General features: G+C 34.4%; 2 protein-coding genes and 1 long non-coding RNA gene across 5 annotated transcripts in view; all 3 read left to right on the top strand.

The window, feature by feature from the left end:
• The window catches only part of LOC123271496 (head-specific guanylate cyclase), a 296,342-nt gene that overhangs the window by 108,527 nt on the left and 160,961 nt on the right, over positions 1–26,854 (top strand). The gene's annotated exons all lie outside the window — the stretch shown is intronic.
• Positions 2,430–2,718, top strand: LOC123271506. The gene is made up of 2 exons (XR_006510894.1): positions 2,430–2,572; positions 2,637–2,718. It is a non-coding gene; the product is annotated as an uncharacterized LOC123271506 (long non-coding RNA).
• On the top strand, positions 23,559–24,372 carry LOC123271503. The gene is made up of 2 exons (XM_044737851.1): positions 23,559–23,815; positions 23,884–24,372. Exons 1-2 carry the CDS (start codon positions 23,639–23,641, stop codon positions 24,148–24,150), a joined length of 444 nt encoding a protein of 147 aa, XP_044593786.1. The 5' UTR covers positions 23,559–23,638; the 3' UTR covers positions 24,151–24,372.

The following is a 26,854-nucleotide window of genomic DNA, read 5'->3' as shown; positions in this document are numbered from 1 at the left end:
GTAAACTTCCCACTATAAAAGAAGTTTTATTATTATTTTTTTATCATCACAAAGTTCTTCATCTAAAAGTCAATGAAAGTGCAAAAAAACTGCAAATATAGTTCAAGATTGTTGGAAAAATTTACAAATTTTAACCTCCGGGCTTCGAAATACGATTAACAAAATACTTGAGTTTTTCAAAAAATGGCAATTATTGCAGTGCAATAAGAAAAGAATAAAATCACAAGCTAAAAACAAAAAGAAGTGAGTTTTGAACAAAAAATTCAACAGTTATTTAATATCGCTGGAAAAAACGGTCTAAGAAGTTTGAATGGAGAGATCAACAACTTTTCGGCTCAGAAACTATTGAATCAACCAGAAATTTCTGATAACTCCAGTTCACCAGAAACTTCGAGAAAATATGTTGAAATTATGGAAACCGATGAGATAGGTAGATATTTGGTATTTACAATAATACTTGATTTAATAAAATTAATAACTGAAAAAATAATTGCAATTTATTCTGTTCCCGTAACCGTATACAGAAAAAAAATTCTTGACTAGAAGGTAAATTATCTTGGCTCAAGAAAATATTAAGGAAGATTAAAAATTTCTTTAATGAAGTCAAAGTTTCTTGACCCCAGAAAATTTCTTTTTGCTCCAAAATAACTTTTGTCTTCCTTAAAATTTTCTTGGTGCAAGAAGTTTTTTTTCTGTGTAATTTTTATGCTCAGCATAACTAATTGATAACTAAATATTATGTAATCTTGTTATACTTTGATCACATTTTCTTGTAAATAATATCAAAATACTTTTCAGAAATAGATTTGGTTAATGATAATAATAATAATGAAATTACACCTAGTCAAGAGTTACTAACATCGTCGCAGTCAACTATCAGTCAAATTTCAAATGTTTCCGATTTTGAAACAGAATTGTTGTCTGAAAAAATACCAAAAATAAACATTATCACTCCAAATTTAGCAGCTGCGCTTGATCGTGCAAATGTTAGCAACAGAAATGCTACATATATTTTGGCAGCTACCTTACAGAGCGTTGGAATAGATCTTCGGAATGTTAATTTAAGCTATAAAACTATCCAACGAAATCGTATACTTCTTCGAAAAGAAATAGCTGAAGGGTTAAAAAGACTTAAAGTTCAATGATAATTACGTAGTTCATTGGGATGGTAAATTGTTAAGCGATATTGTTGGCGCAGATGTTGTAGATAGACTCCCAATTCTTCTGACATCGTCTGGCGCTGAACAATTATTAGGCATTCCAAAAATTGGAGCAGGAACTGGAATTGAGCAAGCTTCAGCAGTAAACTCAACTTTGAAGCATTGGGGTGTCAGTGATTATGTCAAAGCGGTGTGCTTTGATACTGCATATACAAATACAGGTAAATCAATACTATTAACAAAGTATTTAGAATTGAGAGATTTTATTTTTCATGTTTGTTTTTAATTCATTAATGATTCTATTATTAAATAGGCATTCATCGTGGCGCTGGCGTAGAACTAGAGAATCTTTTAGGGCGAAAGCTCATTTGGTTGCCATGTCGTCATCACGTCATTGAACTACTCATTAAAGGTGTTTTTGAAGTATACTGGCCAACGCAAAATGGCCCAAATGTTTCAATTTTTGGTAGATTCAAAAATAATTGGAACAAGATAGATAAATCAAAATACAGTGCAGGAATTAATGATCCTATTGTTGCTAAAGTACTATCAGAGAAAAAAGATGAAACATTGGATTTTATTGAAAGTTATTCGCTGGTATGTTTTAGTTACATAATATCATTCACAAAAGCACTCAAAAACAACTTTCTTTTTCACTATACACTGAGAGAAAAAATTTTTTTTTAAGAAAATGCAAATAATTGAAAGAAGTTTTCTACATTTGGAAAAAACAATGCTGAATCAAAATTCTCAAGTTATCTATCTAAAATTGTATTTTTGTTTTTTATTTTTTAATCAGTTAAACTATTTTCCAACAAAAAAGTTACTGTGCGAAAAATTTTGATTTCTTCTGCAAAGAAATGAAATTGTTGAAAATTTCCAACATATCAATGTCTTGTCACTAGAATGCCCATATTTTTCAAAAGAAATTTTTCCTTTCGGTAAATTTAAAAAATTGTGTAATGGAAAAATTTAAACCTTAAATTAATAGTAATTTCCTGGTGTCGATCGAATACAATTCATTTTAAACATAGACAAAAATATACGTGATTATCTTTAACTCGTAATTTATGTTAAATTAAAATTGATCGAATTTTGTACTTTGTTTTAATTGAAATCTTGTTCTTTTAGTATTCAAAAACGATTTTTAATTATTAATTCTAGATTAAGAAAATCAGTTTTTTTCATTCGTACTCATTTGTTGCAGAAATATCTTCCGAGGAATGATTACCGAGAATTTTTAGAGTTATCGTCAATTTTTAGGAGTTATTCCAAAAGATAATTTCACCTTTAAACATCCAGGAGCGATGAGTCATGCTCGTTGGATGTCGAAGGTAATTTATTGCCTGAAAATATATATTTTTAGGGGAGAATTTAAGCTGACCCCTCATGAATTAACTAGTATTCGCCAAGTATGTATTTTCATAATTGTCATTTATATAAAAGCTTGGTTCACTTCACCTTCTGCTATCTTAGCTGCAAATAATGACTTAATTTTGATGCAACAATTGATACTCTATGATAAAATTAATTCATCTGTATCAAAAGGAGCTTTAAAGAAAATGAGCGATCATTTGTGGTATTTAAGTGACAAATTAGCCATAATTTCTCTATTTGACGATGCTGTAGATCCGGAAGTAAAGAAAAAAATGGTAAAAAATTTGAAAAATCGGAACCCTATAAAAACTAAAGCCAGAAAATATGAATTTGACTACAAAAACTTACATGAATTTTACACAAAGATGTAAGTGACTTCATTTCAACAGAATCGTTAACAATTTTAAAAGACTTTGACTTGCCACATGAATTTTTAAGTGAAGAAGTCGACAAGTGGTCCAGCATCGATAGTTTTCAGGAATGTTTGGCTGTTGTCAATGATGTCGCGGAACGTGGTGTAGCGCTAATTGAAGATTACAATCAATGCCTTACTAAAGACGAAGAACAGCTCCAATATTTATTACTAGTTATTAGTGAGTATCGGAAAAATTCCCTAATTGCAATAAAAGTACGTTAATTGAATGATTATTCCGTCTTTTTAATTGTTAAATATAATTATAGATGTACTAAAGTTTTATATTGTTTTCCTTATAGAATATAAATGATTAAAATACATACAATGATATTTTTGTGCTATAAAATTTTTTTATGAATGATACAGTCGATGCTCTCTGTATTGGACCTCTCTGTATTTTAACCGCTCTCTGTGTTTGACCACATTTTTCCTCTGTATTTGACGAATTTACACAGCTCTTATGGACGAGTCAAGTACAGAGAATGTTCCTGGACGGGCGAATCAAATACAGAGAGCGTTGACTGTAATTTGATTTTGTTTCTTATTGAATGTGTACTATATCATTGATGATTAATTTCTGCTAAGCATTCGTATTAAGCGACGCAATTATTGAGAAAATGAGAGAGTAATCTCATGAGAAGTAGTACTGTGGATTGATGTCGAAAAATGAAACAAGGGGAGGTTGTTAATCAAAGCGGATTCTCGTAGATAAATTTGTATTAAATAAAAAGTAAATAATTTTCAATGAGAAAACAACATGATTGTTATTTTTAAACTATCAAAACACAGTGAAAATGCAATTTTCTGCAGAAAATAGCTTTTCAATGCCAATAAATAAAAATATATTATGATTTTTTCAAATTTTTCATAATTCTGTTGATAAAATAAAAATTATTATCTATAAAAAGATCAAAATTTTCAATGGGCTCAAAAAAATTAAATTTACAGCGAAAAAAACCAGAATTTTATTTTGACATCAACTTTAACTTTGAATAACTTTCAAAGGAGTGAATTTAGCTAAAAATGTTAAGAGACATTTTAGATAGGAAATTAAATTCCCTTCAAGAATCTCTATTGAATTTTTTCCGGATACTAATTTTTAAGTGAATTACAAAATTCCAAAGTTAAACAATAAAATTCTGAAATCTTATCAATTTTCAAGGCGTGTTTATAAGAAAACGGTTCATCTGACGAAAAATTTCAATCAGTCTTTTTGTAGACAATTAAATTTGCTTCAAAAACATCTAAGTTTATTTCATTTACCTCGATGGTTTAGGAGTTATGAGACAAAACCCGTTCCGAAAAAAATTAAAAGTTGCGATGATAGACCTCTTAATATAAATATTAAGGGCTCAAATTCTCACAACATTTTTTTGTCATCCCAAATAATATTTTCGATATACAAAAAAAAAAAAAAAATAGTTAATTTTTGGCCCAGTCTAATATATATATATATATATATATATATATATATATATATATATATATATATATATATATATATATATATATATATATATATATATATATACATATATATAGGATATAACGCGGCTTGTCACGACGATAGCGTCGCCAATTTACAACGGATCTCAACCAAACTCAACATACTTATTCTATAGATAAATACCGAAGTCAAGTTTGAAGATGAACTTAATCGGTCAAGTAATTTAGAAATGCCAGGATTTAAAAATTTTGAAAATCATAAAAACTCATAGTTCTTCACTTTCTTACTCGAATAACTTTTGAATAGTACACTGAAAAAAAAGTTTAAGTCGTATCGCAATACGTTTAAGCTCATGACTTATACAGATGGCGCATTTAACATGGGTATAAGCCATACACTTAAACGTATTGTGATAGGACATACTTTTTTTTCAGTGTATAACTTATTGAAACTCTGTAAATTGCATCTGAAAGTTCTTTAAATAAGCTTTAATTTGAGTACCATATTATATGTGTAGTCTCAAAATTATGTCATTTTCCGCTATGCCCATTATGAAATTTTCTATTGCACTGTTTTTAGTATTTTTCTGTCGATGTATATTTTTGTTAATTGCATAGAAGTTAAAAGCCCTAGTTTTGTATACAATCCTCGTTATATTTTTTTCTATTTACGATGAAATCTACTTCCATTTCGGCTGCCGAATGGTCTTTTTTTATTTTATATCTTTTTTGAAAGGAAAAATATTTTGTTCTTATAATAGTCTTATGAAATGTTTTTACAGTAGTTTTTACAGTAGTTTTTACAGTAGAACTATTTTTGATCGGATTTTAGTATTTTTTGTAACTATAATAAAGGTTGACAATTTTAATTCAATACTTTTTCGCGAAAATTAAAATTAAATAAATAAGAGAATAATTGCCGGCAAAACACTCAAATCCATCAACATCTGTGTGTGTATTTGTGTTTGTGTTTGTGTTTGTGTGTGTGTGTGTGTGTGTGTGTGTGTGTGTGTGTGTGTGTGTGTGTGTGTGTGTGTGTGTGTGTGTGTGTGTGTGTGTGTGTGTGTGTGTGTGTGTGTGTGTGTGTGTGAATGTTACGGCCACGCGTAACACATTAATGAATAACTAATCAGTAAAAATCCTTAATTAATGATGGAACTATGAACTACTGTAACACCGTACCCTTAAGAACCGCCCACCGCGGGCCCCCTCAGTTTCCTCTTCGGAATGATCTAGAGAAAGGTGTAACTATTATGTTAATAGTTAACGGCGCCATAACTATTGTGGGAGGGCCCTAAAAAACGTATATCGCGGGGAATCTATTGTCCTCCGCTGTTGCCACGCGGACCCCGGTAAAAATTAAATCGAACTAAACAACTCTTTTTAAAACATTTTTTTTTGTTTTTTCATAAGACGAAAGGAAAACACAGATAAGAATATTACTCGAGCGAGATTTGAAAAAGCTTATCGTCTTAGTTGCGACTACTCGTTACCAAAAGGTTCTGAGAGAAAAACATTAGTTTCGGTTGTCCCGAAAAACCGCCTGTAAACGCCGGCAAATAACTTCTTATCTAGGAGCCCATCGTGTATGCAGCCATGAGGGAAGTAACCAGCTGCTAAACATGACCTTTAATAGAAATAGCCAGCGGCCAAATTCCACGAACATGACCTTTAATAAAAATATTCTTCGCGCATTCCTGCATAGAAATACTACAGATTATTAAAAATATATCGTACGATGTAATGCAAATGAATGACGAATGTATGGTTGCATGAATGGTATGATCGTTGGTGTATGGTAATCCATGCATCATCTGCTATATCACCAGCACATGGAACTATATGTGCTGTATATCATGTGCAATATATGAAGAATATATGTAACACCGTATATTTATCGATACACATAAGAATCGTGCATATGCGAAGTAACATATTGATGAATGTATGGTTTATGCATAAAGATAATATATTATTGATGAATATCCTATATTAATAATAGAATAATTAATAATAATGGAATATGAGATGATATACCTTTAATTGCGATATATTTTTTATAGATATCTGTGGTCAATACGGACACGACTTCGTATATCGCATTATAATGCATTCGATTATATATTTGACGCATATAAACCCTTTTTCAAACGAGTTACGTAACACGGCAACGCCTGAGCCTGGCTACGTGACCAGCCACCGTGGTACAATGGCGGATCCGCGGATATAAAAACCCCAGCCGCGGAAGCAAAGGCGGCACTCATCGGGAAGTCGGTAACCAGTATTACGGTCCGTGATATTTTTCTTACATTAAATATTTATTTAATTGAATTTACCGAGTGCCCAAATTCAATAGACAAGCCATCGGCTTTAATAAAATAAATATTAATAATTAGAAAGTTACAAATTAGCTTAATTGTATTAAGACAGAAACGGTTAATTATTTCTATGTTTTATATTATATTGGTTGACAAGTTATCGGCTTAAATAATTAATTCACATTTAAAAATAGTTATTCAAACAATTCCTTGGATCGAGAAAATAAATCAAACAAAAGACATTTCAATTCTCGAGTAAATAATCTGAGCCGCTGCATACGGTTATCAGCTAGCCGGAATTTAGAAAGGAAAAATCATCACGGTTCGACCATCGTGAAAAAGGGAATAATAATTATCAACCGAGAGATCTCGAAACAAAAGAATATACCCACATCACGTGAACGTAAATCGCGATACCTCACGCGTCCTAAACAAATAGCCGGCAAACCGAAGATAGAAAATAAAAAACCCTTACAAAACTGAGAATATTCAGACCACACATACCACTATCGAAAAACTTAATCATCTAATTCAAAAACAGAGAATTCTATCGAAATAGAAAAACTCACGGTAAGAAAACTATTCGGAAAGATAAGGGGAAAGTTAGACGCGATCATACAGAGCAATCCCATCGCGAGCATTCTCACCTGAGCAAACAACCGCTGAGTCACGGGACGAAGTCCGGAGACATAGGAATCCCGTAGGTAACCGAAATTAACCCGACCGCGTTAACTCCCAGAAAATAGGCAAGAGTGTTTATGCATAAGCATTGCTATTGCATAGTGATTCCCGAACGCCGAATTCCGTAGTCTGTTATCTAGAACTCCCATCAAAATTTTATACTAAGGGTTATTAAAATTGTAAATGAGGAGGAGGGACTTGTGAGCGTATAAAAACCCAGCTACGACAACCGAGAAGCACCAGTACTTCCTATAACCGTGGGTGTGATCAGTAGTTCAGTATTGTTCAAAATTTTAACCATTGTTGCGTAAATACCAAATGTTCGCGCCAGAACACTTGGTAAATCCGCACTCTGCTGCATCAGTGGTGCTGCGATTGACGCGCACCCTGATAGTCAACTCCCCAAGGCAAATAGACGGTTGCCCGCCAACCGGCATAATTGCTCTACACACGGTGGCCACACGTGCTCAGTACACATAAATTAATTCAGTGCATCTTTGTGCAATGCAACTCACCAAATCATCCAGGATAATTTTCCATCATCGGAAATTCAGGTACCAACTTCTTGTCTTTCATAATAATTGGTTAATAAAAAATGTTGGTTAATAATAATAATTAAAAACGTAACCTCTCGATTATTGTTATGCCGGTATCTCGGGATCATGCTTTACATACTATATAAATTATTTTACATGTTCAATCAGCATTCACAAGAGATTAAATAATATTCAGTCTTAATAATATAATACCTGCATGACTCATTAATTAAAATTGTCTTCAGTTCAAGTCGTTGTCATACCTGGATGAGGTGATGTCACTGATCACCAGGTATGCAAATAATCTTATAATCTCTTGCTTTTATTCAAGCCTATCTTGTGACTGCTGAGTTCAGTTCGCGTTCTGACTCTCCTCCGTGCTCTTCACTCGTATCATCGCTCGTACTAACTATTGTCGCGTCATTAATAATTTTTATTGTGATAAAATAATAGATCAACAAATTCATGCAATTAATTAAATCTGAGCTCGTATTCAAATCTTGGTAAAATTGATTAACTCAACGCTCTTATTAAAACCTTAAATTGATATTTGTGTATGGTGCCAACATATTGATAACTCGTCTTTATGATTATAATTACGGTAATTTCAAATACTTAATTTAATAATAATTCTCGTATTACTTAATTAAATAGTTCAAATAAATTAAGAAGAAATTTATGATAGTTATTAAGAGTCAAGTGTTCACTAATTTTAAACTGTGATATTTTATATAATAAACGAGAAAACCATGAATAAGTGTTTATAATTTCTTTTAAACACCCAGATCCGGTATAAATAAATATTTAATGTTAAGTTATTTTACATTTTGGTCCCTCGAGCCGGATCGGGTGTTGGAAATCGCGTAAAATAGTCACAGACTCACAATCAGTCTCGTTTCGTGTTCAATTTCTAATACAATAAATAATATTCAGATTCATCAACCATGGGTGACGATAAGGACTCGTCAATAACTCCTCCAGCGGATGCTCCCAAAGAGGAACCTCCAATTCATTCAGGGACGCCGATCATCCAGATCGGTCATCAGGATCCCAAGCTCCCACCTGTGGCTCCTAGTGATAGCGCCATTGGTCACATCAGCGACTCCGACGCCACTGATGCCGAGAATCCCAAGGACTCACTGCTCAACCCGCAAGATCCAAAGAAACGTGGACGCAAGCGCTTAACCAAGGCATGTGAACTCGATCTCAAGGTCAGCGGACAATTGTCGAGATTGAAGCTCATCTCTGACATTGAGGTGACTGCTTCATTACTCACAGCTGCTGAAGGCCTGTCGTCACTCAAGGCTCGCATGGAAATTCTAGTCCAAGAATGGCAACAATTTTCATTGATCCATGATCATCTAGCTTCCAATGCCACTGAAGAGTTCATCCAGCATCCATACATCAAGGACGGCACCTTTGATGTAACATACAGATCGTACATTGGGGCTCGCACAGTCTTAAGCACTCTTATTCATCAACTAGATGTTCCAGCTCAACCCGCTCCAGTTCAACAAGTTGCACCACGCGTTCCTCATCGTGTGGCCCTGCCTCCACTGAACATCAATCACTTCTCTGGTGATTACGCCAAGTGGCCAGAATTCAGGGACATGTCCACCTCAATTGTCATCAATTGCGAAGGTCTCCAGGATGTCGAGCGTCTCCACTACCTGAAGACCCATCTGACAGGACAAGCGGCTCAACTAATCGCCAGCACCCCAATGTGCAATGAAAACTTTGCAAGCGCATGGAGTGCAATTCAGAAGAGGTACGATGTTCCTCGTCTACTCGTCTCAGCACAATTGGACAAATTATTAAATTTACCAACTTTGACCTCGAAGTCTGCCAAGCAGCTCTACTCAATCATCGACCAGACCCATGAAGCGATCAGTGCACTCGTCGCTCAACAAGTCAATCTCTGTGTTGGAGATTGCTATCTGGTAACTCGACTTATCATCTCGAAATTGGATCGGTCAACCCGAGAAGCATGGGAATTGTCATTGGGATCATCAGTGGAGTTCCCATCTCTCTCACAGCTTCGTCAATTCTTGACTGAACGCGCTCGAGCTCAAGAACGGTACGAGGAGAGTACCAACAAGCCTGGCGATCAACAGAGGTCAAGTCACTCCAGCTCAAGATCCACCGCCAAGGCCATCAAGGGCACAGCACACGCCCACATGGCTACTTCAAGCACTCAAGGCTCAACGGTGAGTCCAGTGCCTTGGGCAGAAGGGAAAAGGACTCCAGTGGCTCAATACCCATGTGACCTGTGCAAGGGAGACCATTACGTGGTCAGGTGTGATCAATTCGGCAGGATGACACCACAAGAGCGGATCCAAGTGGTGGATCAATTCAGACTGTGTCCAAACTGCCTTGGACACCACCGAGTCGAAACATGCAAGTCTCGGTTCAGATGAAAAGTCTGTCAAGGCAATCATCACTCGATGATTCACCCAGATGGATCAATCACATCAACTTCAACCACTTCGGCTCAACAACAATAAAATACTGTGCTTCCGCACAACAATCATCAAGCTCCAGGATCATCATACTCGTTCAACACCGTTGCCCAACTTCAAGATCACCGTACTCAAGATTCAACAGATCCAGATCATCATTCATCAGTTCCAGACTCATCAACTGGTTGTGCTCCAGCTCAACATGCTGCAATGTTACTCGCAACGTGCCAAGTCAATGTCGTGACCAAGCTAAGTACTCATCCAATTCGCATATTACTAGATTCCGGTTCTGAAATCTCCTTTATTTCAGATACATTGGCAAAAGTATTACACTTACGCCGCACACGGTCCAATATAACCATTTTAGGGATCGGATCATCAAAGGCTGGCCATACCAAGGGATGTGTGACCATTACCCTAGCTTCACAACATTCAGACCAGTCACTCACGTTGCAGGTTCACATCCTAGGTGGATTAACGGCTCAATTACCAGCCACTTCCGTAATAGGTGCCGATGTGGCTCACTTCTCGGATCTTACACTCGCCGATCCAGACTTTGCATCTCCAGGCCCAATTGATGTCATCGTTGGAGCCAACTATTATGGTCAAGTCATTACTGGAGAAATCATTAGATGCGAGGCACCTGGACTGCTCGCAAAAAATACAATTTTTGGATGGATTATCCTTGGTCCAGTCCAAGCTAACTCACCACCACCACCTAGGGCTCATCACGCTGTCTCCAATCAATGTGACCAGGGTCTCCAGGATTTATTATCCAGATTCTGGCTTCAAGAGGAGGTCATGTTGGATCATTCGCGCTCGTTATCACCCGATGAAGAAGCCTGTGAGGCCCACTTCAAGGATACTCATTCACGAGACAGCTCTGGCAGATACATCGTCAGATTGCCACTGATATCATCTCCAAATCAACTAGGAGACTCATGTACAGCAGCACGCCGCTGCTTACCGCATCTCATGCATCGTCTCGAGCATGATACAAGACTCAAGACACTCTACATGCAATTCATGAAGGAGTATCAAGATCTCAATCACATGCAACCTGCAGCTTTACAATCATCAGCAGCTCAGTACTTCCTACCTCATCATGGGGTACTGAAGGAAGACAACAATACAAGCAAGATCCGTGTGGTTTTCAATGGCTCAAAACCAACCAGTTCAGGACTCTCACTCAATGATATCATGCATACTGGGCCGAAGTTACAAGTCAACATCTTCGATGTACATATCACATCAAGAAAACATCGATTCATCTTCATCACCGACGTCACCAAGATGTATCGACAGATACAAGTCCATGAAGATGATCAAGATCTTCAACAAATTCTCTGGTTCGACGAGCAAGGAAACATCATCCCATTTAGGCTCCCCACCGTCACATACGGCACGAAATCAGCTCCATACCTTGCCGTTCGAGCCTTACTCCAGCTCGTAGAAGATGAAGGACATCGGTTCCCACTAGCAATCACACCACTCACGAAAGGTCGCTATGTTGATGACATCTCCGGCGGTGCAGACGACTTCGCATCACTTCAAGCAGTTGCTGATGACACTGAAAGTCTCTGCACGGCGGGCGGCTTTCCACTCGCAAAATGGGCAAGCAATCATCGCAGACTACGTCAACTCAATCGTGCGGAAGCGATTACACAATACAAAATCGAGGATCCAGAAGTCAGCACCAAGATTTTGGGGATGTACTGGTCTTCACACAGAGATCAATTTTCATTCAAACATTTACCATCGTGCACCACTCAACCATGCACGAAGCGTGCAATATTATCAGAGATTGCTCAAATCTTTGATCCACTGGGATTCCTATCACCAATCATTATTCAAGCTAAGATGTTCATGCAGGAACTCTGGCTTGTGAAACTCGGCTGGGACACTCCACTGTCAGCTGATCCGGCATAAGTGGATATCATTCAAAAAGCAACTCAACATGATCAACGTCATCAAGATTCCCAGATGGATCCACTCGTCCACGACTTCCACTCTAGAAATCCATGGATTCTCCGACGCATCGCAATTGGCGATGGTGGCAGTAGTATTCATCAAGGTCCTACCAGCAGATCATTCTCAAGAAGCAAAGGTTACGCTGCTTTGCTCCAAGACCAAGGTGGCACCGTTGAAACAATTAACTATTCCACGCTTGGAACTCACAGCTGCTCACATGTTGGCAAAACTCGTCAAGCATTGCCAGACAACTCTTGAATATTCTCAAGTGCCAACATACCTATGGACCGACTCGTCAATCACGCTCACGTGGATACACTCGCATCCGTCTCGCTGGAAAGACTTTGTTAGGAATCGGGTGTCATTTATTCAAGATCTAGTTCCAGATGGCCACTGGAAGTTTGTTCCTGGCACAGACAATCCAGCAGACTGCGCAACTCGAGACTTGACAACAGTTCAACTCAAGGATCATCGATTATGGTGGTCTGGCCCACCATGGTTACTCAGAGACTCATCGTCCTGGCCAACCAGCCCAATTCACCTCGATGCAGATGATCAACTAGAAGAACGCCCAATCAAGGCATTCTACGTTACAGCTCAGCCCTTAGAATCAACTTGGAAGATCATGGAACGCCCAATTCCGTTGCTGCGCATGCTCAGAGTCACAGCAATCTGTTGGAGAGTGCGCGACATGGTCCAGCACAAGCCAAATTCAACATTGGTCCGTCCAATCTCATCCCAAGAAATCAACCTCGCACTTCAATTCTGCATCAAGGAGACTCAGCGAGTTCACTTTCATTCTTAGCTCCAACTACTCGGAAAACAAGCATCATGGCCCAAGGATCACCCGTTTGCACGATTGGTTGCCTTTCAAGACACCGATGGCATCATTCGTGTTGGAGGGAGACTGGAGAATGCTCCAGATTCTGATCAGCAAAAGCACCCTGCAATTTTACCTCGTGATGCTGCTCTGACTCGGCTCATCATCTCTGACGCTCATCAGCGTACCATGCACGGTGGAACTCAAATTACGCTAGCATATATTCGACAACGATACTGGATCATCGGTGGACGTCAACCTGTACGCTCATACATTCTCAAGTGTCTCGTCTGTGCTAGACATCGAGGTATTCGAGCTCAACAATTGATGGGACAGTTACCAGCCCAACGTGTCACTCCATCTCCACCTTTCTCACATACAGGAGTTGATTACGCTGGTCCAGTATCAATCAAATCTTGGAAGGGAAGAGGATCAAAGGTGTACAAAGGCTGGATCTGTGTGTTTGTCTGCTTAACTACTTCAGCAGTCCACCTGGATCTGGTCAGTGACTATTCATCATCAGGATTCATTGCAGCTCTCAGACGCTTCATCCACCGTCGAGGTGTCTGTATATCACTCTACAGCGACTGTGGGACAACCTTTCAAGGCGCATACTCGGAAATCAAACGACTCTTCGTCCAAGGAACTCAGGAATCAAGAGATCTACTCGATTGGGCCACAGTACACCAGATTACATGGCAGTTCAATCCACCAGCAGCCCCTCACATGGGTAAAAAGTGGGAAGCAGCTGTGAAATCAATAAAACATCACCTAACTCGAACCATTGGAGAATCATCATTCACGTTTGAGGAATTTACGACTCTTCTGACGCAAGTGGAGGCGATTCTCAACTCACGACCCATGGAGGCCCTATCAGATGACCCTCAGGATCTATCATCACTCACTCCAGGTCATTTTCTTATCGGGAGACCACTCAACGCCATCCTTGAACCCTCACTCATGGACACGGATGTCTCAAGGCTATCCAGATGGCAGTTCATTCAACAACGTGTTCAACAGTTTTGGAGACACTGGTCCAACAGCTATATCCAACGTCAGTTGGCTCGTACCAAGTGGCACCAGGCTCGCCACGACATTCAACTCGGCTCACTAGTTCTGCTCACGGATGAACGAACTCCTTCAACACATTGGCCATTAGCCAAAGTAATTGCGCTGCACCCTGGGAAGGACAACCTGACTCGAGTGGTAACCATTCAAACAGTAAATGCCACTCTCACTCGACCAATCTCCAAGCTTGCACTCCTACCACTTGCTCCAAAGCCAGATGCCTAGGACATCTCCAATCATCTCACCGTTCAAATGGATCACTCCAGGACTAAATCAGCAACCCTGTTCCTGATGGCGGGCGGAATGTTGCGTAAATACCAAATGTTCGCGCCAGAACACTTGGTAAATCCGCACTCTGCTGCATCAGTGGTGCTGCGATTGACGCGCACCCTGATAGTCAACTCCCCAAGGCAAATAGACGGTTGCCCGCCAACCGGCGTAATTGCTCTACACACGGTGGCCACACGTGCTCAGTACACATAAATTAATTCAGTGCATCTTTGTGCAATGCAACTCACCAAATCATCCAGGATAATTTTCCATCATCGGAAATTCAGGTACCAACTTCTTGTCTTTCATAATAATTGGTTAATAAAAAATGTTGGTTAATAATAATAATTAAAAACGTAACCTCTCGATTGTTGTTATGCCGGTATCTCAGGATCATGCTTTACATACTATATAAATTATTTTACATGTTCAATCAGCATTCACAAGAGATTAAATAATATTCAGTCTTAATAATATAATACCTGCATGACTCATTAATTAAAATTGTCTTCAGTTCAAGTCGTTGTCATACCTGGATGAGGTGATGTCACTGATCACCAGGTATGCAAATAATCTTATAATCTCTTGCTTTTATTCAAGCCTCTCTTATGACTGCTGAGTTCAGTTCGCATTCTGACTCTCCTCCGTGCTCTTCACTCGTATCATCGCTCGTACTAACTATTATCGCGTCATTAATAATTTTTATTGTGATAAAATAATAGATCAACAAATTCATGCAATTAATTAAATCTGAGCTCGTATTCAAATCTTGGTAAAATTGATTAACTCAACGCTCTTATTAAAACATTAAATTGATAGTTGTGTATGGTTCCAACATATTGATAACTCGTCTTTATGATTATAATTACAGTAATTTCAAATACTTAATTTAATAATAAGTCTCGTATTACTTAATTAAATAGTTCAAATAAATTAAGAAGTTAAATTTATGATAGTTAACAAGAGTCAAGTGTTCACTAATTTTAAACTGTGATATTTTATATAATAAACGACAAAACCACGAATAAGTGTTTATAATTTCTTTTCAACACCCAGATCCGGTATAAATAAATATTTAATGTTAAGTTATTTTACAACCATCAAATAATTAAATTCTGAATTCCAACCAGTCAATCACTGATAGTTGTCTCTGTATTCAAAAACTATCACAATAAACAATCGTAATTTGCTTAAATATTGCGGATTCATCAATCAATACCTTTCAATAATTATTTCAACCATTTACTTAATTAGTCGCCAATCAGTACTATCGGTCAGCGACCCTAGTATTTCTGACGCTCAGGTACCCGGACAAGGACCCAACAACAACACGGTATTTTACTCTCACAGGTATAATCCTTTTTCAGTTCTATTCCATACAAACTCACTCGCCTTCTCTTTCGCTTGTGCCCAGACCTACCCCAACAGGGATACCCCAATAGAGCCGGGATTCGCCAAGTTATTATAAATTCGTGAATTCATTGTCAACTAAAGCCCGCGTGCAGTTACCTATAAGCGCGGTTCCCGCCTCCCGAGACATATAATCTTCGGTGATTAGTCTCAAATTTAAGGAACTGATTAATTAATTGTGTTATCGTCACCCGGACGTAACAGTGAACCCTTTTAAGATTTTAGTTCATTTTTCTCCGGTACTAACTGAAATCTCGTGTTGGCTGCACTTTTCATGGCAAACTATCCCCTTGAAGCTACAGTTTATGTAAAAATAATTTCAGCGCGCTCTGACGGCCGTAGATGCAAGCTCTGAATTACCTTTTTTTAGTATAGTTGCGTATCTATAGGAGAATTACTACACATTTTTATTTTATTTAGTCTGTGGCGCTGACCTTTCCCCATCGAAAAAAAGTCAGGATCGAAATTTTTGAGCTTGCTATAGTATGTGCTGATAAAATTTAATAATTTCAAGTAAATTAATTGTTATAAGCGAATATAATTAATTAATACGGTAAAATAAAGTTATAAATTACTGTTATAGTAAACAATTTAGGAAAAAAAAGTACCGTAAAATTAAATAAAATTTTGCAACCTCAAAATACCGTTCTGCTTACAGTAAACACAGTCGGTAGTCTGGGGCTCCGTTTACAACGGATTTGAACGGAACTTGGTGCCAGATTTTACCGAATCTGCGGATAATCTAAAAAAAATACTGAATATACTCTTTAACGTTTTCTACAACCTCATTTTGGATTTATTTCTCCAGCTCAATTATTTTTTAAGATATGGCTGTTTGATAGATAATCATACATACAACCATATCTCTAGATTAAAGTGGAATACAGCAGAAAAATTCCTGTAAATTGCATACGCACAACGAGTTGATACTATAACATGATTTTGAATAGAAGTTGTCATTGGGGGCCGATTTACAATATTTATCCTGCTACACTTTTCTAACAGCGTGTGTATTATGTATTTAAATACTTCTATACGGAGTTTGGGAGATTTCTTGAATTTTTACTATTTGGGCCTAACTACCTTAAATTAAATACCCCAAAATTTTTGAGAGCATCCGTTGCTCTAAAATGGATCAAACAACAATTTCATTCATAATTTTTGTTTTAATTTTTTTTTCTCGGATTTTGAAGTTTTCTAAATCTGCTGAAGAATTTTTAGAGTGGTATAACGAAAAATAAACATTAAAAAAAAAATTTTTTTTTTTCATTTCTAAAAAAAAAGTATAGAAAGAAAAAAAATGACACTGAAAATTTAAGGAAATTTGCGGAAAATACTAGTTTTTTTAATAAAAAAAAAAAAGTCAAGAATCAAAAATGTCAATCATCCCAAAATTTTCGTTTTTTCCAAAATTAAAAAAAAAAAAAACGTTGAATATGAATCCGAATTATTATTTTTATTTTTTTTTCTAAAAAGTACATTTGGAAAGAAAAATTTCAACAATAAACATCTTAATAAGTAAATTTAAAAAAAAATTATAGTTATTTAACAAAAAAAAGCTATCTTTTTTAAACAACTCGTAACTTTTTTTAGTTGGGTAAAAAAATTTGAAAAAATTTTGAAAATTGTTTTCAATGGGGTAGAGAAAGATACCGATATTTCAGAAAAATCGCAAAAGGTCGGGGTAAAAAGTGGTCGATTTGGCATGAAATGCCCCATACATAAGAGGATGTTGTATATATATGAAATCGATAGACTCAGAAACTATTTGACCTATCTTTATGAAAATTGATATATATATATATATATATATATATATATATATATATATATATATATATATATATATATATATATATATTAGGGTGTGCCAAAAAGACGATATTTTTTTTTCACTCTTAGCCCAAAATATGATAGGATATGTCTAAACAAAAATTATGTCAAAAGGCCATCTCTTAATTTCAATTTTAAGAGCTCCTTCATCGAACTTTAAGTTTTCCCATATAAATAACATGGAAAGTACGGTCTTAAACAGTATTTTACCCTGCAAGCTGTGAAGAAAATTTTTTTTTTTGATAAAATGAATGATTGGACCTTTTAAGCATTAAATTTCTGAGAAAAAATTTCATTGAGTCATAAATCAATCGTCATTATTTAAGTTTTTACGGATCTTTGAAATTTGAATTTTTTGAAAATTTTACGTTTTTTGCATTTAACAGCCAAACTATTGGAGATAGAAAAAAAAATTAAATGGCAATTTTGTAGTTCGTTTGATGCTCTATAACAAAGTTTTTAACAATTTTTTTGTATAATCAATAACAAAAAAGCTACAGACCTACAAAGTTTTGTTTTTATTATTTTTCACTTTTTTCAATTGAACTATCGATGATATAGAACAAAAAATTTAGTGTAAATTTTTTAGTATATCAAATTTGCAACAAAATTGTATAGGTGAGATTTTTCGTATTATTGATGGTTAAAAGTTACAGGCTCAACAAATTCTATTTTTATGATTTTTCATCTATATCATGTAGTATATCAATAATATATATAAAAAATTAATAATAAATATAAAGTACATTCAATTTTTTACAAATTTATGCTTGGTAAACTTTATATACTGTCTGCAGTTCCTAGATCAAAAATTGTTTACTAAAATCCAGTAAGAATCAGAAGAACTACAATAAGAATTTGTGAAATAGAACCCTCCTTCAAGTTGTTTACTATGACTAGATTATTATAATTATGGTTTATGATGAAATATACACGATTAGATTAAATAATGATGATAATAAATTTATAATTACTTTGCAAATAAAACAGATAAAAAAGTTTTTTATAGTTTTGATTATATATTTAGACTCTAAAGAAATATGTTTCCTTTTCAATATCAATTAATCGCAATTTAACCCAGAAAAATTATTACACAAAAATAAATTCTCAATATTTTATGTTTATGTTTCTATAAATATTAATATTTGCATTGAACTATGTGTTTTCTATAAAAATGAAGTTGTTATTGCTGCCAATATTCAAATTTAAATTCAAATTATCCTAAGGAATTCGCATTTAACGCCCTCTAAGCATTTATTGTTTTACGATATTAATGTTGCAATAAAAAGTTAATTTGATAAAACTTTTCATCAATTTCATTTCTTAGCTGAAGAAATTAAAATTTTATTAACAGTAACTTTCTTGTTCAAAAAAGTTTTCTAGATTTGGGAAAAAACAATTTTGGATGTGAATTCGCAAGTTGTCTTTCTAAGATTGTTTTTTTTTCCGAATCAAATAAAATTATTTTTTTGCCCTCCGGGCGGAAAGTGGCAACTTTCGTCCCGCTGCGCTAAACTAAGTTGCCACTTTCCGCCTTCGTCGGACAAAAAAATAGTATACACTCCTCGGGAAGTAAATAAGAAAGCCTCAGATCACATGTTTGTTGACCTCGGCTTCGCCTCGGCCAACAATTGCATGTGATCTGAGACATTTCTTACTTTACTTCCCTAGGTGTGTAATATACTATTCAACGAGAAAGTTGCTATGATAATAATTGGGATTTCTTCAGCTAAGAAATAAAGTTATGAAAATTTTCAATAAGTCTATTTTTGTCACAACAATGCCTATTCCTTTCAAAATCAATTTTTTTTTCTTAGTGATCTCTTTCATGAGCTGATGAAATTGAACTCTTTTCTCAATTTTCCTTAATTTGTACTCTTAAAAATTTCCATTTATAGACTCTATGTTGCCTCTTTCACAACATTCTACTGCTTCTACTGCATCAACTCAATCAAATAGTTCTACTACTTCTGACTTTTCTAATGAACTACCTCTAGAACCAAAACTAAAAAATTAATGACACCGGAAGTTGTTTCAGCAATGGATAGAGCTAACGTTACCAGTAGACAAGCGACACATCTTATTTTCGCTATTGCATCGGCTTTGGGACATAATTTAAATGATGTCTCTATAAGTCACCGTACGGTTCATCGAAATCGGATAGAATTAAGAAAGGAAATTGCCAAAGATTTAAAAACTGACTTGAGAATTGCTCAATGCGTTGTTATCCATTGGGATGGGAAGTTACTGCCTGATATAACTGGCCGGGACAAAGTTGAAAGACTTCCAATAATCTTATCAGGTGTTAATACTCAGCAATTATTAGGAGTACCTAAGCTTGATCGTGGGACTGGGTTAAATCAAGCTATCGCTATCAAGGAAATTATAAATGAATGGACAAATATAAATAATGCTGTGAAGCGGGAAAGAATAGGAGTTACGGTAATTATTACGTGAAGCGTTCCACATTCACGTAACAGGATATTGGTAGGAAAGGATTGAGAAAGGAATGTGAAGAGGATCATCTTAATGTGAGTTTATAGAATATGCGAGAAAAAATTATTAGATAGCTCGGACTGGGATTCGAACCCAGAACCTTCCGAAGACATGTCGGCTACTCTACCATTTGAGCTATCCGGTCTATACTAAATTTCCTTTCGCTTATTCTATATACATTAAGCCACACCGTCCATCTTACGGTAAGCATTTTTACAAATATAAATAATGCTGTGAAGCGGGAAAGAATAGGAGTTACGGTAATTATTACGTGAACATCTTGGATCGTATTAAAGCAATGTGTTTTGATACTTGTCCTACAAACACAGGTAAATATACTTATTACAAAAATTAAGGTAAATAAACAAAAATTTAAAATTTTTTGGTGATTTTAAAAAGCCTCTAATTTGAAGGAAAATAATCATACAGTATTGTTTTTAAATCTGAACTTTAAAATTTTTGAGCGTGAACAGTGTTGAGGTAATATAAATCATAAGAAAATGACAAAAAAAAACTTCCAAGAATTTGCTCATATTCTGTTAAAATTAAAGAAAATTTCTTTTCTCAAGTTTTCTTTTTCGAAAAATTTGTACCTTTTGTGTTCTCTACAACAATTGACATTTGTTGAAAGAGAAAATGTTGCTTCGTAAGGATAACTTAATGTTCAAAAGAGCATACAAATTGAGAAAGATATCTTTATAATTTAAAAAGATCTAATTGATTTTTGACGGGTACTTATGAGAAAAAATCCCAGCGCTTTAAAACGTTCAGAGTTTTTTTAGGGCATTTTAAAATTCAAAAACTACAGAAAATATCCTCCAATTATTCATTACATCTTAATTGATACTAAGTAATCTGAATATAAATACGCATCCAAATTTTTTTAGACGAAATTTTGATTTCGAAAAAATTCTTTTATTAACATCCGTTGACCGCTTGTACAGAATATTTTGTAGTTTTCAAGACCCTCTTTTTACTCTTACGGAGATCATTATTTTCTGAGAAATCGATTGTTAAACTCAAAAAAGACTTTTTTACTCTCACCGACGATAACTTAGCACCAAATAATCGAACAGAGTTTGAAATAAAGTCAAAAAGACGAGAAAGAAATTCTCTAGAAGAGTCTTATGATGACGTTTTAAAAAATGATTGAAGTCTATAGACCGTCTCAAAGATCAGCAAATATTTGGAAAATTTTTTTTTCGATGATTTTCTACTCTATACACTTTGATTAAAACTAGAAATTGAATTAATTAGTTTATTACTTTATTATTAGGGTGTGCCAAAGTTCAATTTCTGTGAGAAACCTTTCAAAATTGGAATTTTGAGTTCTGCTTTTAACAGGAGTTGAGTTTGGGAATTTTCTGAGATATTTTGAGTTGAGACAATTTATTTGAATTTCATAGAATTCTTAACAGGAGCTTTGTTTGGGCATTTCCGGCTCAAATGCGGAAATTTCAGCGGAAATGAGCAAACAAAGCTCCTGTTAAAAGTTCTATGAAAATCATGTAAATTGTCTCAATCCAGAATATCTTAGGAAATGCCCAAACACAGCTCCTGTTAAAAGCAGAACTCAAAATTCCAATTTTAAAAGGTTTCTCATGGGGATTGAATTTTGGCACACCCTATTTATTATACTAAGAAAAAATTTTCCGGTCCATGTCTTTCACGTACACGGTGTATGACTTATTTTCAATACTTTAGTGTACGAAATTCTTAAATTTTTTTGATATTCTCGAAAGTATCAATTGGTATCGAATTTTATTTAATTTTCTAATCATTTTTATTGTAGGATCTGATAAAGGAACATGCAGTCGCTTAGAACAAATGCTAAAAAAGCCATTACTATATTTGGCATGTCGACATCACATATATGAGTTGATTTTGAGAAGCGTTGTTGAAGTTGTTTGGCCAGGATCAAATTCTCCTAATGTACCGATTTTTGTACGGTTCCAAAACTCTTGGAAGAACATAGACCAAACAAAGTATGAGACTGGTATTCAAGATTCCATTATAAATAAAGAAGTTCACGGTAAAAAAGACGAAATAATTAGTTTCATCGTAACTGAACTGCAGGTAGTTAATTTAAATTATAATGATCATTTCTATTAATTAATGTTCGCACATTTACTTTAAAAAGTATAGTCTTAAGTCATAGTTTGAGAGCACTATACAAATAAGAAAATTTAAGAAATATATGAATTTTTTGAATATTTCAATTGAATTTGAACGAGTATATTTAAATAAAAAATAGTTTTACCCATAAGAATCAATAAGGTATTTTCAAGTTTCCAGTTCCTCATACGGATATTTTTAACTTTTAATTTTTTTTCTCAATAATTTATTGTTAAGATACTTGTAATAGAATACAAAACTATACTGATAAAAAAGTGAACTTTTGACTCAATAGAAAAAATCTTGAACCATGAAAACTATTTTGAAAAAACTGATTTTCTTGAGTCTAGAGAAAAAATTCTTAAGCCAAGAAATTTTCTTTGGTCAATAATTTTTTCTCTTGAATCAAAAAAAATCATTTTCTTCAAAATAGTTTTAATAGTTCAAGATTTTATTCTCGATTCAAGTCAATTTTCTTATCAGTGTATTGATTTTAATTTAATTATCAACGATTTGACCACCAAACGTCGTGCGGATCGAAATAAAACTAAAAAAAAATGATATTTTTTCGGTCAGAATGCAGCTCAGACCATTATTAATGAATTTCCCGATCGTTTTTCCTCCTAAAAAATTTTAGAATCTCCGTTTAAAAACTCAACATTTCAAAATACTATTTTTTGTCTCTCGTTCAAGCAGTTATTGATGAAAGTACCGCCTTTCAAATATCACTAAAAAATTAAAAAAATTCATTTGCTCCTTTAGACTTTTGACTAGTAGTCGAATTTAACTAATACTGAAAACTGACATGAGATTTAATACTAGATCATAGTGGTTTTTTCAGATAACAAATGACTATTCGTTGTAATGTATAATTTGATCGTAATTTTTGAAATAATTTTCTAAAACTTAATGAACATTTTTATATTCCAGAAAAAGCATGACAGAGATGATTATAAAGAGCTTTTGGAATTAGTGTTAATATTCTTAGGTGGTACTCCGAAAAACGGGATCAAATTTAGAGCTCCAGGACCAAATCATCATGCAAGATGGATGGCTAAGGCTCTATATGCTTTAAAAATCTTCATTTTTAAAAAACAGTTTAAAGTCAATGCAACTGAAGTAAATGGACTGAGATATGTCTGCTTATTTCTAGTTAATTTCTACACGGTTTCATGATTTAATGCACCTTCTGCGATAAAGTCATCCTATCAAGATTTGAATCTGATCAAAAATCTTTATGAATTCCGTTCTGTCCATAAAAAAATGTCTGAAGCAGCAACGGTGACATTTTCAAGACACTTATGGTACTTGTCAGAAGAGTTGGTCGGGTTAGCTTTGTTTGATGACAGAGTTTCCTTACATGCTAAGAGACAAACCGTAACTGCAATAAAAACGCGAGAAAGTAATGCTTCGAATTCAAAAAAATTTATCGTCAAAGACGTAAGCTTATTATTATCGAAAACATCGAAGATTTTGCTAGCAAGCAATCTCTATTTTTGTTTGAGCAGTATCAATTACCGTATCAATTTATGGACAAGGATCCAGAGCTCTGGGCATTTGATCAAGATTATCTACATTGCAAATCTGTGTTTTCAGACTTAAAAGTTGTCAACGATCTCGCTGAAAGAGGTGTTGCATTAATCCAGGACTACAACAACTGCTTAACGAGAAATGAAGAACAAAAACAATATTTATTGCAAGTTGTCGAAGAACACAGAAAAAAATTTCCTTACGTTACCAAAAATAAAATTGTAGCTACTTATTCAAAGAAATAAAAAAAAATTTAACTACACGATTGAAACTATGATAATCGTTTTTGTCTGTTATTTTTATTAAGTGATTATAAATTTATTATCATCATTATTTAATCTAATCGTGTAAATTTTATCATGAACCAAAATTATAATAATCTAGTCATAGTAATCAACTTGAAGGAGGGTTCTATTTCACAAATTCTTATTGTAGTTTTTCTGATTCTTACTGGAATTTAGTAAACAATTTTTGATCTAGGAATCTCAATCTTGCTGATTAAAAAATTAACCATTTGTCTCGATAATCACTCAATTTGTATTCATTGAATATTTCTTTAACGCAAAACATTACTGAAGTAACAATAATATTGTAACGATATTGAACTGCAGACAGTATATAAAGTTTACCAAGCATAAATTTGTAAAAAATTGAATGTACTTTATATTTATTATTAATTTTTTATATATATTATTGATATACTACATGATATAGATGAAAAATCATAAAAATAGAATTTGTTGAGCCTGTAACTTTTAACCATCAATAATACGAAAAATCTCACCTATACAATTTTGTTGCAAATTTGATATACTAAAAATTTACACTAAATTTTTGTTCTATATCATCGATAGTTCAATTGAAAAAGTGAAAAATAATAAAAACAAAACTTTGTAGGTCTGTAGCTTTTTGTTATTGATTATACAAAAATTGTTAAAAACTTTGTTATAGAGCATCAAACGAACTACAAAATTGCCATTTAATTTTTTTTTTTCTATCTCCAATAGTTTGGCTGTTAAATGCAAAAACGTAAAATTTTCAAAAATTCAAATTTCAAAGATCCGTAAAAACTTAAATAACGACGATTGCTTTATGACTCAATGAAATTTTTCTCAGAAATTTAATGCTTAAAAAGGTCCAATCATTCATTTTATCAAAAAAAATTTTCTTCACAGCTTGCAGGGTAAAATACTGTTTAAGACCGTACTTTCCATGTTATTTATATGGGAAAACTTAAAGTTCGATGAAGGAGCTCTTAAAATTGAAATTAAGAGATGGCCTTTTGACATAATTTTTGTTTAGACATATCCTATCATATTTTGGGCTAAGAGTGAAAAAAAAAAATATCGTCTTTTTTTGGCACACCCTAATATATATATATATATATATATATATATATATATATATATATATATATATATATATATATATATATATATATTTATTTTTTTACGGAGAACCTTCTAGGTTTTCATGCTATCCCTATTGACGTAACTCGCGACCAGGTGGCGCTGAAATGTACTGACTTCCGTATCGTTCAACTAATTGTCATGAAAATTAGTATGTTGATGTATTTTTTTATGGAAAAAACGGTTATGCTATCCTCACTGACGGAAATCGCCACTAGGTGGCACTTCGATGTATAGACTAAAAGATAAAATCTATTCAAAAAGCAAATCAACTAACTTCACATCTGCCATCTGTCAATAAACATAAAATAGTCACACAAATAAATTATATCAATAATGTGAACTATTTGATGATGTTGAGAGAGTATTTGGAACTTTTTATTCTAAAATTTCATGAACATTAGGTAGAATATAAGTTTCTTTGATTTTATTGTTAAAATTTTCAGATTATTTAGATTATTTACATTTACAATGCTCGAGCCTTGCTTGGTACTTTTAACGCTGATATTGAGATGAGTCCGATGTGCTTATATATAAATAACAAAGTAAATGTTCTATTAACCGACATATACATTGGCGCAGGTGAGAATTTTCTCCCGCTAAAGAAAAGTGGAAGAGAATGAAGATGAAGATGAACATTAAAGTGAGCTTTAGCCCAGCGAAGCGGGCTGAGTATGCTAGTCAGATATAAACTTATACAAGCTTATTCTAAGGCTTAATCAGTCCCCAATCAAAAAAATTAGAAAAACGGTTCACCCTAAAGGCCATCCCTGCAACTTCCCGCTAATTTCATACCTGAGCTCTTAAAATTGTACTTAAGACATTTTTGAGATTTTCTAGCTCAAAATATGAATTATGTGATAATTTGAGCTCACTGAGTTCAAAGAGATAATATTTCTATGCATTTGAGCTCTCCCAGTTCAAAAGTCTGATAGAAGTTTCATAGAACACTATTTTTAAATTTTGAAACCGCAATAATTTTTGAATGGATCAACCGATTTCCATGCAGTTGGTGGTATTCGACGCAGTTTTATCATCATTATAAGTTATTTTCAGGTTTTCAGTGATCGAATCAAAAACTTCGGAGTAATCCCGAAAAAACACTTTTTTCGGTTTTCTTTCGTTCACGATATCTCTCGAACGAATCAACCAATTTTGACCAGTTTGGTGGCAATCGACGTGGTTTTTTATTGTCTAGAGCTGATTAGTTTTTGGAATCGATCGGTGGAGCCGTTTAAAAGTTATCTAAAAAAAACCACATTTGAAAAAATTTTTTTTCTTAGTTTTTTTAAGATTTCTCAAAATCCACTGATCCGAATCGGTCCAAATTATACTCAAAAACTAAGTTTGGCCAAGCCCTTTCAAATGGCACCAACCGCGATAAAATCGAATCAGCCGTTCAAAAGTTATAAGCGGTTCACATAATTTCACACACACACACACACACACACACACACACACACACACACACACACACACACACACACACACACACACACATACATATATACAGACATAGTGACAACCTCGCGAGAGTAGT

The sequence above is a fragment of the Cotesia glomerata genome, linkage group LG9 (genome assembly GCF_020080835.1).
Source record: "Cotesia glomerata isolate CgM1 linkage group LG9, MPM_Cglom_v2.3, whole genome shotgun sequence".
Classification (NCBI taxonomy): domain Eukaryota; kingdom Metazoa; phylum Arthropoda; class Insecta; order Hymenoptera; family Braconidae; genus Cotesia; species Cotesia glomerata.
Note: the sequence above shows the minus strand (reverse complement) of the source record. Positions and strands in the feature narration are given on the sequence as shown.